Below are 13,799 nucleotides of genomic sequence, written 5' to 3'. Positions count from 1 at the left end.
ATAATAATATTGACCTTGAAGGTCCTCTTTCGGTCCCTCGGACATCTTGCATTTAGTTAAAACATTCGCCTTCCAAACCCAAACGGATATGCTTCTGGATACAAAAAACTTTTTAAACATTCTCATTTTGCCCACTCACCATCAAAAACGGTATCCACTATTACCCAAGCTTCTTACTCAAGTAATTTCCTAAATTACAAATAAAAATAAAAAATATACAACTTTATAGAAAAATATGTAGTCATAAAAAAAAACTACAATCTTTTACATCTGTTTTGAAAACAAACCAGCTGATGCTGTCTAGCGGATATTTTTTGAACTAACCTTAACAAGCTGCGTATGTTCAGGATTTTATTGTTCATTTTTGCCTTTGACTTTTGTTCTTTTTCATTTTCGGGGTGTTCTTGATGAATTAAACATTTTTTTTTTAATTTTGACGACGAACTAGCCAGAAATAACATGAACTTATATTATTGAACTGCATGGAATTTTGGGTCTTTAAAGAACTGTTCTAATTAAACTTCTACATATTTTTTGACTTGTTACTTAAAGTTAAGTCATATTTCACGCAAAATGTTACTTGTGTAACTTATAATTTAATTATACAAATCGTTAATGATACAAACTCTAAATTGTATTACTCACATCCTCATTTTGTGTAGCCAAGATAAAGAGGCTTTCACAAAACATGCTTTTTACAGAAATAAACGGTACAAATTTCATAGTTTTCGTTTAAACAATAATGTGAAACTTTGAAGTATTTCTAGAAATGTTATCTCTATGGAAATTAAATGTAATTATCCGACAATTATCTCTGCAATAAATGTTTCCATAATTCTGTTCGACACAATTAGTGTTTTTGGCCAAGCGGTTACAAAAATTAAAGTGTGGCAAAATAAATTGCAAGGTTGTTAATCCTGAATTAACAACGTTGAGGCTATTGGTAAACTAGAGGCAAATTTCTGTTATACGACTTCGTATTCTACTAAGGAAATACCTATGGTAAATAATTAATGAAAGTATATTCCTCGAATTTGCGAGGGTGGCCTTCATTTTTCAAGCCGGGCAGGGTTGATTACCTTAAGCATTCAGGGCCCAGTCCTATTTTTTTGGTCCTTTGATTCTGGTGCGCCTCATATTTTTCATTTCAATATTAAGCGCCTGCTGACTTCGAAAGTGCTTGGAACCAAGAAGATAACCTAGACTTTGTGCGTTCCATTTTTTTAGTCATTTTTAGTAATTAATTTTAGAGTTTTTAAATTTCAAGAACAATTATAAAGTTCTAGGAATTGATATATATAATTTGAACCGTTTTCTTCTATCGTTTACAGGTTCCCAGATTAGCCTAAGCTTTTGTAGCTTACTGCTATGGAGAGAGAAAACGATTGGATTGTTAACGGTAATTAGTACATTCCTAAATCTTCATATTAAAATAGTCTGCTTAATGCTCATACCATCTATAACATACTCTACACGGTTGCCAATAGGGAAAAAGCAACGTTGAACGAGTGCAAAGGATCGGGTCTCAAAAAGGACCGGTTCTCTAAACTGAAAGGGTTTGCTCGTCTGTAATTTGCTCAAACAGAGCACTGGAATCCTATGTTAAAGTCTTACCATACGATATAAGCTGTCTCTAGAAATCTCGAAAAGTCGCTGTCTGAAAGGCAGCATCGCACTGAAAAAATGGCACCAATGAACTTCTTAATTGTCGATGCGCTTTAGTTCGAAAAATAAGGAACAATTAGGATAAAAATAAAAACAAAACTTCAAAATAATAGACATCTATATTCATATATAACAGTAATATGTTATAGCAAATAACAAAAGAAAAAATGTAAACTTTTCTTTAGTCAATAATTTCTTTTCTGAAGGTAATTAAAAATTAAAGATGGGAATTCAGTTTTATGTTGTTTAATTAATTAAAAAGGTTTTACATTTCCAATCTTTGTACATACAGTGAAATCGGACACACTGATGAGTTTCTTTCTAATTATGTCATACCAATACGTATTCTCTTGATGACACTATAAATGGAATTACTATTGCCATTTTTTTTTTCTTCTGTTGTCCTTGTCCATGAACATAATGAGAGCAGCGTGATAAATTAGCCAACAGTCGGAAGAAGACAAAATTCCATCACCCAAGATAACTTTTTTAAACTTGAAAGAAATGAAGCCATTGAGAGATGAAGCCACGGAGTTTCCTCTGTTCACATCCAAAGAAGGGTGGAAATGTAGTTCTATTTTATAAATATTTCCTTTTGTAAACATTCCATTCCTTCCTATTGCAAAGAAGAGTAAATATAATCTTCATCCGACGAATTAATTCACAACTTGCAAAAAAAAAAAAGGGAAATAAAACATTTCTGACTTTCTGTTCTCTTTCTATCGAGTCTTTAAAAAAAGAGAAAACTTGTTGTTTCTAAAAAAATTGTTCTCTTATGACATGTGTATTTTATTTATTTATTTTGGCTGCACGAATCACACACAAGAGTATGTCTCGTTGATGACTCCGAAGGCGAATCCCGGACTAAGCTACCTGTAAAGAAAATGCTGTAGAGCTCTGAAACATGTAATACTCACCTCCCGTCTAGTTGAAATTTTGCTTATATAGAAAAAAAAATGAAAGAAACAAAAAATATATAATATCACAAGAAAAGCAGCAATTAACCATCCGGAATTTAAGTTTAAAATTCTGACTATGACTTCTAAATCACCTCCCCACTAGAATTACCTTTTACTTTAAAAAAACAAACAAACTTAAATGACTTAAAAAACGTATTTGAAAACAATTGAAAAATCAACGAGATTTCTTATTATCTCAAATTTTCAAAAAATAAAACTTATAAAAATTATTAGCTAATTTTTTTCGATTTTTTTTTTTTTTTTAAGGAAAAACTATATTTAAGAAGAAAAACTATATAAAAAAAGAAGGAAAATTGGATACATTAGGGATAGTTGGAAAGGAAAAAATAGGATTTAGGGTAGGCTCTAATGGCTTACCCTGCCATATGGTGGACCTAATACTTGATGAAGTGCCGTTGGTGCCCAGGAGTTTGGGCCAGGTGAAAGAGACCCGCTAAAAAAGTGTTATAAATTTTGGGTTGGTTAGTTTCGTATTTTCTCTGGTTGTTTCACTATCTTTTTCCGGGTCTTTATTAACACAGTGTTTGTTTATTTTTTTCTCCTCTCTCTATCCCTATCTCTTTCTTTATTATCTCGTCGGGAGCCTGCGTCGGTCTTTCGCAGTTCAGCTAATCGCCTCTCATGTTCAGCCATATGTTGTCGTCTCATTTCCTCTTTCACTGCTATCTGTACAAAATTTTAAATCAAGCATTAACTTTCTTTATTCCTATTTCCAATTTCTAACTAAAATTTTTTCTTTCAAATTTTAAGGTTTATAAACACATCATTGCCCACATCATTTAAGGAGGCGAAGTCGTACAAGTATTGTTTTTTATATTAACTTTATTATATAGGGTTGTCCAGTCAACTCTATCCAGGTACACACGCTTCAGAAAAAGCAAGTGAGAATTAGAAGTGGATTTACTAACTGGCAAAATATTCTCAAAATATTAATTAATAATACTACGGTTATTATTGCATTTTCGCCTTGCTAACTGCAAAGGGACATTAGAAAAAGTCAATGTTAAGAATTTTCTAAAATTATGAAAGTGAATTATTACGAATTCGTTCCCGATAGGAATTTTCATGAATTCCAAACCTTGACTTTCAATGTAATTTAAATATCTTTTTACAGGTCTTTGAATAAAAAAAAATATTCAAATTCTGTAATGTATTCATAACATTTTCAAATTTAGTTTTCTTGATCGACTTTCTTAAAAGTAATTTTGAAATTCATTACAGATTTATATTGAGTATATCACCTGAGCAGCAGTGAGAGGCAGCCAATATATACAAGGTGTGGCCTTAGTCTTTCTAAACAGATCATCTAATAATTTGGCGGGGGCGTCAGCATCTTTCTTCTTGATTTTCTTAGCTGTAAAATACAAAATAACTTTTTGGTAAGTTAAATAAACTAATTCAAAATGCAATTTAGGCCATTATGACTTTATAACTTGAAAAAAAAAAAAAAAAAAAAACTTTTTGTCTGAAATTGGCAATAATCTTTCTTCCTTATAAAAAATCTTAAGCTAACTCACGTGGTTCAGCCTTATGTTCAGGACTATGTGCTCTCCTGCGGTCTCGGTCCTTTTCAGCTCTGGTCGTTTTCTCCTTCTTCCTGCTCCATTCTTCTTCCGTCGGCTTCTTCTTCACCTCCACTTCAGGCAGGGATGGTTTGATTGCTACATTTGTGTCTCCGCCAACAATCTTACCCATATCCCACTCTCGAACAGTTGTAGTAACCTGGATGAATTTAAAAATCCATTTTAAATACATTGGTACTTTCTCTTACATCAAAGCTCCTAGTTATTGACCAATTCCACTTACCCTTCTAGAGGGTTTCAAAGCAGTTTGCTCATTAAGCCAACCGCCTCCAGTTCCAATCACAGTTCCCCCTGAAATCATCGGTGCAGCTTCGGCATCTTGCTTCTTAACAGCCCCAGTCTCTTCGTCTGCTAATTTCTGTACAACAGCCATATCTTCTGGCAAAGCAAATTCAACTCTAAGGGTTTTAGGATTATTCACAGGCCATCTAACTCCGTGCAACGCATGTCGCGTTTCTATAGCCATTTCAAGGTCGGTATACTGTAAAGATAGAATTAACTATTATTTATTTTCATGATTTAAACAAACCTACTTATTAAAAAAAACACACGCATTAATAACGTACCTTTACATAACATTTTGATTTAATTTTATCGATATAAAATCCATTTGGGGCTATTGTTCCAGTTCTGGCTAACAGTTCCCTCAATTGAGGCACCGTGAAAGGACGTACCAGATTGGTTATAAAAAGCACCTCTGTAGCTTTTTTCTTGGAAGGACTTGGAGATTTCCGAACATTTTTTGCATCAGCTGACACTATAGATATTTTCCGCGTGGCTAAAAATTACACAAGTAATATAAGTTATCGAATTTGATTAATACAATGCAAAATCATTAGAAAATTTACTTGATTGCATTACAAACTCTACAAACTGGTTTATGCCATTTTATGTGCTCAGACGTTTGGACACGACATAACAATCATTGTTAAGTCAAGAGTTTGTAACAACCAATGTCTTAAATATTTTAGGCAAGGAGACTCCTAAACAACATTCATTAGTGATGTTCTCCTCTAAGTTTAATTTTTAATAGGCGTATGCGAGACATCAGGTAGTTTCTGAGTAAGTCCACCACTAACAGTCAAGACGCCAAAATGAAAGTTAATGTGTAGAGTCTTTCTGAAAGAATAACTCGAAATTGAGAGTCAAGTCCGCAAACATTATATAAAAATAAAATCGAAGGGCGCAACTTTCTAAATACACCAGACCCACTTCTAATTCTGCTTTGGTCGGGGTTAGTGAAGGGATTAAATGCTCAGATTACAGAGAGAAAGGGACAAAAATCAAATAAAAAAGATAGCTATCATAAAAAAAAAGAAAAAAGAAATCATAAAACTTTTTTTAAAAAATTAAAGGAGCGTCAACGTCTGAGGTTATTGGGGCTCGAAGCTTTTTTTTCAGCACGGGCAGTGTCATCAGCTTGTATTACTTATAATTCAAAAAAATCATAAAACTGATGATGGATCAAAATCTGAAACCGTCAGTTATAGCGATAATACGTAAGCTATAAGAGATAAAATCAATAAAATATTCGGTAAAGTTCTTTTCCTAAAGATGGGTTTTTACAGCCATGCCTAAAGATATATGATATATCCAGAGAGGATGGAGGGAGGGAGAGAGAGAGAAAGAGAATTAAAGACAGCCTCTCTCAAAACTACAGACATAAATAAGGAAAATAGGTACCTTTATGGTTTTCTTGGGTAGGTAATTTAGGTCCTGGCGGAGATCTTTCAGATTTACTTGGCGTTTTTGTATCAATAACAATTGGCTTCTTCTTTTTCACTTCTCTAACATCGTTCGACATAGACACTGTTACTTCAACATCGCATTTCGGTTCGAATTTAGTCAGGGTAGACAAATTTTTACTTTCAGTATCATTTGGTTCTGCTGTATCTGCACCAACTTCCAACTTAGAAGGAAATGGAACTTCTAGGTGAGCCGCTGGTCGTACGCCCGGCGCCAATACCTGAAAATAATCAAATCCAATTAAAACTATTTACTTAAAAAAGTAAAAATTTTCTCACAGAATAATTTTTTTGTTTTTGAAATTAAAAATATTATGTAATATATATGGATTGAGGTAGTTAGGTGTATGAACCCAACTTACTTTTAAAAGATTCGTAGTTATTGAGATTTGAGACGCTAAACATAATTGTTTTTTAGATAACCTTCGTTTTCTGTCCTCTGGTGCGATTTCCTCTAAATTTTTTATTAAAATATATTAAATTCAGAAATAAAAGGTTTCTTTACTTCATTTTTTAAAAAGGCAATAAACAATCATATTATACCTAGATTTCTTTTCAGTTTGGTAGGCAAGCAAATCACCTCCTAAAAAAGTTTAAAATTATATCACAGGAAAAAAAAAGTAGATGGAATGAAAAAAAAAAAAATTGTTCATACAACAATTTGTTTACCTCCATATTTCTGGATCGTGTTTCAAATTTTCAGTTATTGGTTAAAAACACGGTCCCAAACAACACACTTTTTCAGTAAAAACAGAAAAACTAATACTTATATGTACGCTTTAGAAAACCCATCACAAAAACTGCAATATTTGACGCTGGACAAATTTAGTAAAAAATAATATAAGAAAATTGTTATACTGATAACCTAAATATGTATAAATCTTATATAAGCTGATAGAAAGTAAAAAGTCAATTTGATTTGCCTTGAAATTGCCTTTATAAGACAGAAACTTCTTACGCGACAATTGACAATTAGGTACTGTTGAGCTAGGAAAAGATGCATCAAAGAGTTTTGGAGGGCGGCAATAACAGGTACAGGCGGTGTACCTGATGTGGAGATAGAGTGCGCGAGACTATTTTTGGCACCTCACTTCCTAAAGGTTAGACGTGGGATAACCGGTACTTAAGATATTAAGGGAGAAGCTCGGTCAGGTCAGTTAAAGGTCAGTGACATTTTCAGATATTTCATCCAGACCGGTATGAGGATGGTTGGTACAAGAAAAGTCTCTGGAGGCTCTGGTCCCTCGCGGCCGCCTCAGAAAATAATAGTAAATACTAAAGATTTCTTTGAAATTGATTCAGCTACTTCTTACAAGGATCTTGTCAAGTAGTCAAAGTAGCCATGGAGAAGAAAACTGTAGAATTTAAAATTACTACTTTTGATGGGGAAAGCATAAACAAAAATGCTACAATGGGATACAGTGAAATGATAGTAAAAGATCATCGAAAATTCTGGAATTAATCTAGTAATTACTTAACCTTTAGCTTACTATCTCACCATTCTAACATACAAAACCAAGGAGAGAATGGGTGCAAAATGGAAAACAAGAGGTCATTATCTTACGACCTAATTTCCCTGCAACAGCAATATCTGATTACATATTTTATTCATATTAGTACTATAACCTACTTTAGGCTTGATAATAACTGTTGTTTTCGATGATTTAGATGCGGGTTGTTGTGGATCGGGTGTGGCAGCCGCTGAAGACACAATTTCTCCTTCTTCTATTGATCTGTCTAGATCAGGAGAATTTTCCCTTGAATGTAAACCTTTAGGGACAGCTTTCTCTTTATCATCTATCGATTCTTTCCCTCTTGCAGCCCTTTCGTTTAACTTTTTGGCAATCTGTTCCATTGCTAATTCTGTAGAGACAGAAAGTGTGGTACCAGCAAGACATTTACTAGTGGAAGAAGGAGTTCCCACAGATGTAGCTGTTGTAGACGTAGTGGTGGGTACAGTTGTAGATTCTGTAACTACAGCTGTTTCTATAACTGGAGCTGAGGCTTCTGGAATTTTAGGTGATGATTCAGTAACTGGAGTTGTAGATTCTTTAACTGCTGTTACAGATTCTGTAACTGGAATAGTAGATTCTGTAAGAGGAGTTGAAGGTTCAGAGTCCGTAGCTGTAACTTTCTCCTCTTGAACAGTTGCTTCTACAATCATCTCTTCTTGAATTAACGTTTCCTCACTAGGCACCACACTTTCTTCAATAACTTCGTTCATTTCTGGGGGCATGATACAACTAATATCATCAACTGCTGATACTTCCTTAGCTACAACAACTTCAGGTGCTTCGGCAGGCAATATATCTGACGGTAGGTCCCCCGAAGTGTCGACATTCCTGCAAAAAAAATTACATAATATACTATTGTAATCTCTATTAAGTAAATTATATTAGGTACGTTTTTTTATTGTATGCTCAAAATACAATTTTAAAGTTAAACTAAAAAAAATAAAATAACTAACTGCTGGTCAGTAGTGTCATTTAAATTTATACTCTTAAAATAATTTCAAATTCAAGTGTAATTTCCAATTCTTTTTATGAATACATCGTAAATTAATATGTATGTATGTATTTGACTTTAAGAATACAGTTCTGTTTATTAATGAAGTTAGGTACTTATGTAATGGAATTAAGATAGTTAATACTTTTCTTTTCGATTTCAGACAATTAATTCTCTTAATTTCTAAATTTCATCGTTAGTCAACCATGTATTTTAGTATAAATATTATCAAATACAACTGCTGACACAATTCCTTAGAAAGGCGGTACTTTTCAATGATGAATCTATTTGGTTTAAAAACTCAGTGCCAACTTCAATTTCTAAATATGAAGAATTTACCAAGAATCGGGATATAGCCGCGTTAAATAATTCCACATTTAGTTCATGTTAACTGTACACAATGTTCAGAAATACTTATTAAAATAGATACTACAACTTCAAGCTGAGATTATGCTCTATTACGCGAAACTCGGATCACCAACACGTATCTATACGCTTAAAGAATTAATATCATTAAATTAGAATTAACATACTTATAAATCGTAAAACCCATTTTAGAAGATTGCTTTCTTATTTTAGGCAGACACATCAATTAAAACACATAAAACCCAAATAAAATAAAATTAACCTTTACCACTGTTGCAATAGCAAACAGAAAATAATTAAATTGCCATCGTAAACAAAGAGAAACAAATGATAAAATAATATGAATGGAAATTAAGTACAAGATGATAAAAAAAAATTGTTATCAAACATCAGGTGTCTTGAATTTGAAAAAATAAATATATTGAGCTAATGAACAGATGTAATTTCCACAAGACCAGCAGTTTTATTGTAATCATTTATTTCTTTTAAATGAAGTAAAATAAATTGTATTTTACATCGCAGTTAAAAACTATTATATTTGAATGCAGTGCAAAAGTATTATATTTGATTCAAAATTAATCCTGGCGCAAGAATCAGAAGCTAATCTAATTTTGAAAAAATTCTCATGGTTTTGAATGGATATTAAATGAGAGATAAATTAAAATATAAATTTATTGGATCCCCTCAACGTACTAAATACAACAGCGTTTCCAGTTGAATATTTAACCAGATAAATATTTTACTGCTTGCCTAATTTACTTTTAGATAGATCGTTAGGCTATAGCTTAACCGGTTTTGGTTATATCATTATTATGTAAAGGGAAAACGCCTTCCTTCGTGAAAATAGTAAAATATTTAAAGTGAACATAATTATTTACTGATTATTAGCCAGAATGTTCATAATGGATTCCTTTATGTTGGCCGGACGAAGCTAAAGCACGTTGCTGTACCGCTCGTGACAAAATCAGAAGAATTTTACTTCAAGATTAATTACCTTAATTAAATAATGTGCTTGGTGGAATAAATCAGAGTTTATTTAGAGAAACATTTGGTGCAATCTAAATAAAAAAAAAAGTAAGACGAACAAAATTACCGAACAATACTAAGTAACTATACAGTTGTCTTTCTCCAGAAAACCAAAATAGCTTTCTACTGTTGAAGGTGTAATATTGTTGTAGTTTTTGGTAACCCAAATATCAAAAAACTTGATAGATATTTTTACTAACATTATTTGTGCGTCCTCTTCTTCTTCATCTCTACTTGGAGGCATTGCAATCATTGATACTTCGGTTATCGTATCAGCTGCAGCCATCCACAGTTGATCTTGCTTTTGTTGTCCTTCGCTTACTAGATCAAGCCCAGGAATGATAACTTCTTCTTGCACTTCCTTTACTTCTGAAGTAGTACTAGGTGGTAGTGATATGGATTCAGGTGCCACTACCTCAACACTTGGCATAACTTCAGGTTCTGTTTCAACTTTTTCACTATCAACGTCTACTATGTCCATTGGGGCATCTAATTCTAATTCGGCACTATCACCATCCGTTCTTTCAGCCGCCAAAGGTCTATAATATAAAAATAACAATGACTTGTACAATAGGAAAGTTTATTTATAAGAAGCTCTGACGGGACTGTTATGAGTAAAAATCATTTAATTAACTGTATACCTTTTAACTCTCGGCGACGCACATTCTTTAGCTGGGGATGATGACCCCGTTGAATCTGTCGGCCTCTGCCTGCATATTTTTAACTTCTGAATTTCACCTCCAGAGCCATTGGAACTTTGGATTTTCCATGTTGAACCTTCTTCTTCGTTAACGTCCTCTTTGTTTACTACCTGTAAATGGAAACCCAATTTTTAAATTATAAGGTCGTCATCAAAAGTTAAAGATATAAACACATCTTCTTATTGGTGTAGGTTAAAATAGCGAACTTCATAAATGTTCATAATAGTTTTCACCGAAAAAATAGCGTGACGTGAAATAACTCAAAAACTCAATAACTCAAAAACGAAAAGTTGCAGATATATTTTGTTAATATTATTAGAGACAAGGTATTGTTTTGAACATTCATCAGCCAATAGTCAATTTCACTGATACATTTTTTTATTTTGAATATTTTATAATGTTAAATACAAAATAAAGCTACAGAAAACGCTCTTTTAAGGTGTCACATCTTTTATACAATTTTAATTTTTGGTATAACGGGTGACTTTAGAGGTAATGAAAAAGTCGTCCTTAGTTTTCGGTAAAGTGAGTAAAATGTGAGATATTGGGATTTCGGATTAACATGTATAAAGACATCATGTTTCTTTCTCCACAGTAGATGGAGGTTTGTGTGAAGCTGAGTAGGATCATGGGGAAGTACTTTAGTTTAAAAAAAGGAAAAGACAGTTCATTTCATAATGTGTGAAATAAATACACCAAGAATGGGCAAGGTAGCGTTTATGAGACCCATTATGTCGAGAGGAAGAGCGACCCACTTCTGATACAACTATAAATGGCTGATTCCACTTCAGATGGACAAAATGCATTTAATAAGTAATTAGAAGGCAGAAAAGTTATAACTTAAAAAAGAATATTTATTCATTAAATCCACAAAATATACTTACTGCAGATGAGGCTACTCCTGTCCAGAACGATTCATCCTCATTCCATTCTCCCGCTTCAGCAGGAGCATGCTCCTCTTTAGCAGCCTCGTCTTTGGTGGTTGCATTTCTCTTTGAGATTCTCCTATTTCTAACTCTGCTACCGCTACTACTAGATTCAACTTCTTCCGCTTCTTCAGTTTTTAATTCTTTTGGAAGTGCAATTGAACTTACATTTTCCTCTCTAACGACTGGATTTGATTCAGGTTCTGACTCAGATGATGAATCTTTACGGCGTCTTGTTCCTCTTCGTTTCCTCGTCGCCTTTTCGGCAGAATTAGTCTTATTACGGTCACTTTTCCTCACCATGGCCCTAATTCAGAATATAAATTAAAATGAATGATAACCTGAAAATTTTACTTTCCATTATAGAAGGTTTTACTATTTAAATTTTTCCCACTTATCGAACGCTCCATTTTCACAGTTGTCTCATTCGCACGTACAATCTAACATCTAATAAAACAAGGAAGGTACAAGTAAAATGAAAGCTATGGCAAAAAAATAAAATCAATTAAGAAACGCAAGTGTTATAAGTTCTCTTCTAGAATTTTCATGAGAAAATCAAAACTCCTCTACGTTTGCAAAAAGGCATTATCCAAAAGATATAGCGTATACAGTATTGACTTTGCCATAGCTTAAAATCAAAACTGTATTTAACCAGCACAAATAAGCAGTTGAAAAATATATAAAAATACGTCAATATATAAACCTGTTTCAATCAAAAGCAAGGCCTTCTAAAAAAAAAAAAAATTCTGACTTGATAGATTTTTGCTTTCACATACATTTTCTCACCTGATCTACGATGTACTTGGTGATAACCAAATATGACATAATGTGTCCATTAATCTAACTAACATAATTATATATCATCTAGGCACTATGGCTTAGGTTGAAATAATATTGAAGTATTTTTCTTAAGGCCAATAAGTATTATTGATATTGTGAAGGAATAAATCTGGCTGATTTTAATGCACTTCAAACTAATTCTCCGTTTTTCTTCTTACTGCAACACAAGATTTTTACCATTATAGTTATATTTTTGTTTAAATAAAAACTAAAAAAATCTAAGTACAGCAACGGCGTTAGTTAACCTAGCTATACATTGATGCAAATAAAATAAATTATTTTTACTTACCCTGATTAAAGCTCTCCAAAATATTTACACTTAATAAGTTTATCAGAGCATTAATTCACGTTTCACTACTGCACAACATTAAAACTTAACAAGAAAGCTAAGTTGAACGCATAATGGCGTCAGTGGCATCATATAGGGTTATGGTTATGATGGTGAATACAGAAGTTGTCTATTTATTCAATTAAAAAATTCTAATAATGAAAAGTATGAAAACTTCAACTGAAATCTATTTAATTACAAGTCCAACACTGTAGTATTTAAAAAAAAAAACACTCGCAGAGCACTGAATATTCTTTCTCCAAATAGATTTTTTTACATACACACGCACGCTACCCTACGATAATGGCTGGGTGTACATTGCTTTCGCAACGATAGAGATTTTTTAAAATTTCATTAAAACAAAGAAGTTCAAACATAAGTAAATAAAATAATTTGAGTTGCAAAATAAATAGATTTTTTTATTGGATTAATTAAGTTAATATTATACACACTAATACTTTAGATCAAGAAGTCTTGCCGCCTCTTAAATTCAAAAGTCAGAAAAACGCTCACCACAGGTTTTGTTGATGTGAGATTTTGGTCACGTACATTGGAACTTTTAAAAAAAAATCTAGCAAACTGCTTTTTCAATCAATATTAACCTTAGGTACTAATTACTGAACTTACCTATTATTGTAATTGATATTTGAAGCCTTCATTGATATTATAGAAAAAGTGATTCTCCGCAAATTCATTTAATAATATTTCTGCCCACCTTAAACAACTTAAATTCAAAGTAAGTAAACCTCAACAATTACTGTAAGGAATTGTACCCGCAACAACATGTTTTTTTAAAACATTCTGGCCGGTCTCTCTAGGGTATTCGAAACAGAGAAAGTCAAAAGAGCAGCAGCCTGTGAATTTCCATATGAAATCAAATGGCTAAAACTGAGCTATTCCGTTATCATTTGAGCGAGTGTTAACAACCATTGATTCGGCTAAGTTAATGAGAGAAAGTTCCCAGCCTACGATAGAAAATCAGAGAAGGATACCAGCTATAATGCTTAATTCTCATAACATATTAAAGGTTGAAGGTTAAATTTTGGTGGATCAGCATTTTGCAATTCTTTCATTCAGACTGCGGGGTTCTTCAAAAACGAAGTGCTAAATTTATTTCAAAAAATGTATTTTAAA

The 13,799-nt window shown here is 32.7% G+C and overlaps 1 protein-coding gene and 1 long non-coding RNA gene across 6 annotated transcripts; one reads left to right on the top strand and one right to left on the bottom strand.

Moving 5' to 3' along the window:
* Window positions 1–792: 792 nt before the first annotated feature.
* LOC141455707 (uncharacterized) lies at window positions 793–10,076 on the top strand. The gene is made up of 4 exons (XR_012459407.1): window positions 793–1,208; window positions 1,332–1,399; window positions 3,867–4,024; window positions 9,058–10,076. It is a non-coding gene; the product is annotated as an uncharacterized lncRNA (long non-coding RNA).
* Acn (apoptotic chromatin condensation inducer acinus) lies at window positions 1,766–12,963 on the bottom strand. 5 transcript variants are annotated; one of them, XR_012459404.1, is made up of 15 exons: window positions 12,627–12,963; window positions 12,284–12,494; window positions 11,456–11,804; window positions 10,512–10,681; window positions 10,071–10,409; window positions 7,604–8,315; window positions 6,517–6,556; window positions 6,336–6,427; window positions 5,912–6,194; window positions 4,795–5,006; window positions 4,452–4,709; window positions 4,163–4,367; window positions 3,887–3,999; window positions 3,003–3,311; window positions 1,766–2,538 (listed from the first exon to the last, which is right to left on the bottom strand). XR_012459404.1 is itself a non-coding variant. In XM_074130964.1 (14 exons), the coding sequence occupies exons 3-14, from the start codon at window positions 11,798–11,800 to the stop codon at window positions 3,174–3,176; spliced, it is 2,907 nt and encodes a 968-aa protein (XP_073987065.1). In that variant the 5' UTR covers window positions 11,801–11,804; window positions 12,284–12,494; window positions 12,627–12,963; the 3' UTR covers window positions 1,766–3,173. The 5 variants fall into 5 exon arrangements, 3 of the variants coding, with proteins under 3 accessions (XP_073987065.1, XP_073987066.1, XP_073987067.1); XR_012459405.1 differs by having other exon boundaries at window positions 1,766–2,281; XM_074130964.1 differs by having other exon boundaries at window positions 1,766–3,311.
* Window positions 12,964–13,799: the final 836 nt, after the last annotated feature.

This window comes from Rhodnius prolixus, unplaced genomic scaffold, assembly GCF_049639745.1.
Source record: "Rhodnius prolixus isolate KJV_2025 unplaced genomic scaffold, Rpr scaffold_4, whole genome shotgun sequence".
NCBI classification, from domain to species: Eukaryota; Metazoa; Arthropoda; class Insecta; order Hemiptera; family Reduviidae; genus Rhodnius; species Rhodnius prolixus.
This window is presented reverse-complemented; position numbering and strand designations above follow the sequence as displayed.